General features: G+C 42.3%; 1 protein-coding gene across 1 annotated transcript in view; it reads right to left on the reverse strand.

The window, feature by feature from the left end:
• Positions 1-67: 67 nt before the first annotated feature.
• NAT10 (N-acetyltransferase 10 (GCN5-related)) overlaps positions 68-1,575 on the reverse strand; it is a 13,290-nt gene continuing 11,782 nt past the window's right edge. Inside the window, exons 15-18 of the mRNA XM_009585611.1 lie at positions 1,252-1,353; positions 1,070-1,144; positions 388-504; positions 68-205 (exon numbers count right to left, since the gene is read on the reverse strand). Coding sequence (XP_009583906.1) covers positions 68-205; positions 388-504; positions 1,070-1,144; positions 1,252-1,353 — 432 coding nt within the window. The remainder of the gene's footprint in view (positions 206-387; positions 505-1,069; positions 1,145-1,251; positions 1,354-1,575) is intronic.

Here is a 1,575-nt window from a genome sequence, read left to right on the forward strand (position 1 = left end):
TTTTAATATACATAATTTATAAAGTTATGTTTTTGCACTGGGTATAACTAGCAAATAGAATAATGTCTTACTTGAGTAATCTTGGTGTTAGGCCATAAGATACCCCTAGATAGTCTAGGTTTTCAGCTTGTCTCTCGCTCAGTTTAAGAAGTAAAGGAGGCAAGTCTTTCCGAGGTGTCACAACCTCTTCTAATAAACTAACAGTCTGAAAGAGAAAGTGGAAATGGGTTAGTAGCAATCCTCACAGTAATCTACAAATTAAATCTCTTATTCTGTACAAAAACTGAGTATTTCCTCCTTACACAGAGAAATCATTATTGAGACTCACAGTGAAAAACAAACAGCTTAGCAAAACAGAAAATACAAGAAATGCACTTAGCTCCATACCTCACTGCTTACAGTTGCAATTTCTTTTGGCTTTTGAATTGTTTTTTCTTCCAAACATGGAAATTTGCCTTCATAGTACATCTGCAGTAAAGTCAGAGCTCTGCTGCCATAGCCCATCTGGGAAGTAGGAATAATACACTATAAGCAAAAAGATGTATCTAGTTTTTAAGACAGGGCAACAACGTTACAAACCCATTAACAATCATCAGTGCAGAGATCACTCAGTCTCTGCAAAAACGCGTTTTCTTTGCCACGTAGCAGCTCCATGGAGAAGGACACTACAGAACCTGCATGTCCCAAATCACAATGAGAGCCCAGCTGGTAGTTCGAGACTGTCAAACACCAGCATGAATATTTGGTAATCTCACAATAAGTATCACTGGATCTTGATTGTATACTGCTGCTTGGGATGCTGGCATGCTACAATGCTCCTAGTAACGTCAGGAGCACTGGTTTGCTATCCACCCAGAGGAAAGCAATGCCCCCCAGCCTGCTGTGGCATCTGACCATTTCTGTGCGTCTGACCTCATTCTGTTACTACCGCTGGCTCAGTCCCCAAGCTTAAAATGCTGAAAACTGGAGCAATTGAAATGTTTGCCCTGTTCTTGAATTCTGCCTGTACAGCCATTCTCATGGTACCACTGCTGACTATTCACAATAATTGGGTTCCAAAATACTTTACCCCCTGATAATCTGGATGAACTGCAATACGAACAACACGCCCACCAGAGAGGCTCCCAAAATCCGGATCTTGGAACTGCAGAAGAGACAAAAGTCAATTTAAAGAACACAGATGGGTACTCTGGGAATAAGAAATAGTGCTGAAATATATCTTGGGTGTGAGTACACAGCCAAATTTTTCACCTGCTCTGAAACGGTCCAGGGAATAAGATCACCAGAAGCCTTCTTTCCCCTAGAAAGGCTGTTCATGATAGACTGGCGAGAGATCTCTCCCTCCAGGCACACCTGCCAGAAAAGGTAAAAGACCATTAATGGAAAAAAAGTGTTTTCTCCTACAGTCACTCCACTACAGCAGAATCAAAATTTATACTCATGTATTGGGTTTGCGTGGCACGGTTTTGGTAGTGGGGGGGCTACAGGGGTGGCTTCTGTGAAAAGCTGCTAGAAGCTTCTCCTGTGTCCAACAGAGCCAATGCCAGCAGGGTACGAAAATGACCACCGTGTGGC

Source organism: Fulmarus glacialis, unplaced genomic scaffold (genome assembly GCF_000690835.1).
Source record: "Fulmarus glacialis isolate BGI_N327 unplaced genomic scaffold, ASM69083v1 scaffold26479, whole genome shotgun sequence".
Lineage (NCBI taxonomy): Eukaryota > Metazoa > Chordata > Aves > Procellariiformes > Procellariidae > Fulmarus > Fulmarus glacialis.